General features: G+C 42.3%; 1 protein-coding gene across 1 annotated transcript; it reads right to left on the bottom strand.

Moving 5' to 3' along the window:
- Nucleotides 1–287: 287 nt before the first annotated feature.
- On the bottom strand, nucleotides 288–1,353 carry SARC_15590 (hypothetical protein; the record flags this gene model as incomplete). The annotated part of the gene is made up of 2 exons (XM_014290295.1): nucleotides 288–553; nucleotides 1,206–1,353. Coding segments are annotated over 2 exons (414 nt in total), but the record flags the coding sequence as incomplete, so codon positions are not given.
- Between the last annotated feature and the right edge of the window lie 315 nt (nucleotides 1,354–1,668).

The following is a 1,668-nucleotide window of genomic DNA, read 5'->3' on the forward strand; positions in this document are numbered from 1 at the left end:
ATGATGACAGCCATTAGGTCTGTACTGCTGCTCGTGTTTGACAATTCAGTACTTCTACGTGTGATTACGACTCCTGGCGAACCAGTTTCATAAGGTGTCACGTTAACTACAAATCAGTGTCAAAAAGCTATATAGCATACCCATCAGCCCTATACCTATACACATACAGATACACGTAAATACAATTCGATATGCATGTGTACTATAATACCATCACGTATGCATATAGGTATGATGACGTGTACAAACATATACGATCACGCACGCGCCTGTATCACCGCACTAACTCACCCGTCCTCTCCGCCCTCGGAGCTCCCGGAGCCGTTGCCGTTGCAATGCAGCTGGTTTCCATGGTTACACGCCACCTTTCCTCCAAGTATATGCTTCTTGCTCAGATGCAGGAAGTCATGCAAACGTCCGAAGAGATATACCACCATCTCAAACAGTGCATTCTCCGCTGATTTACGCAACAGCTTGCTGAGACGAGATCTGCACGAGATGCGGAACACGGCCTGAATCATCTCACACACAGCCTCGTCAGTCAACAGGTTGCCTGTGAAAGGGTGCAGTTGCGATGTTAGACACATGTAGTGTTATATGGTACAATATGGGGTCAAATGAAGCATTGTAGCGTAATGAACTAAACTAATGCTATACGGTGTAACGCAGTCGTGGAGAATTATCTCTCACACAGCCTTGTCAGCGAGACAGCTGCATGTGAAGCAGTGTGTATAGTTGCATGTGAAGCAGTGTACATAGTTGCATGTGAAGCAGTGTGCATAGTTTCATGTGAAGCAGTGTGTATAGTTGCATGTGAAGCAGTGTGCATAGTTGCATGTGAAGCAGTGTGTATAGTTGCATGTAAGCAGTGAGTACAGTTACATGCTACTCGTGTGCTTATGCACTCGCATCTCGTGCTGGAAGCCTGTGCACATACAGCATACATATAGGCCCAGATAGGCGCGACAGAAAGCGTCTGTAGCACTTGCAACAACTTTATTAGCAACATCTCATCACAATGCTCACCCATGAACACAGACACGCACGGGAGGATACCCCTTCGGATCACCATTGGGAAATCGGTTCCTGTTGTGTACACGTCGAAGATTAATCCTAATCTGGCAACATTACAAACCTGACATACATGCTACAACGTACCTACACGCTCGCATTTTATGTTGGAAAATCATTCACGCAAAACATACCGATAGGCAGGACAGTAAGCGTTTGAAGCACCTGCAGCAACTTCATCAGCACCACCTCATCGCTATCCACATCTGTGAACACAAATCGGGTATGTGTCACAGCCTCCCCTATCTTCGCCACTCCCTCTGCTTTGCCAGGACATCTTGCTGCGGGGTGATACGGATATACACATAGTAGATGAAATACAAGGTGTATATCGCTCTAGGTACATATATGTATGTTTGTATATATATATATATACATATATGTACATAATATATAAATATATATATATATATATATACATATATGTATGTATGTATGTATATATATATTTATATGTACATATGCGTGTGTGTATGTATATATATGTGTGTGTGTGTGTGTATGTGTGTGTGCGTGTGTGTGCGTGTGTGTGTGAGTATGTATAGATATATATATATGTATACATATATATATATATATATATATATAAATATATAT

The sequence above is a fragment of the Sphaeroforma arctica genome (genome assembly GCF_001186125.1).
Source record: "Sphaeroforma arctica JP610 unplaced genomic scaffold supercont1.6380, whole genome shotgun sequence".
Taxonomy (NCBI): domain Eukaryota; class Ichthyosporea; order Ichthyophonida; genus Sphaeroforma; species Sphaeroforma arctica.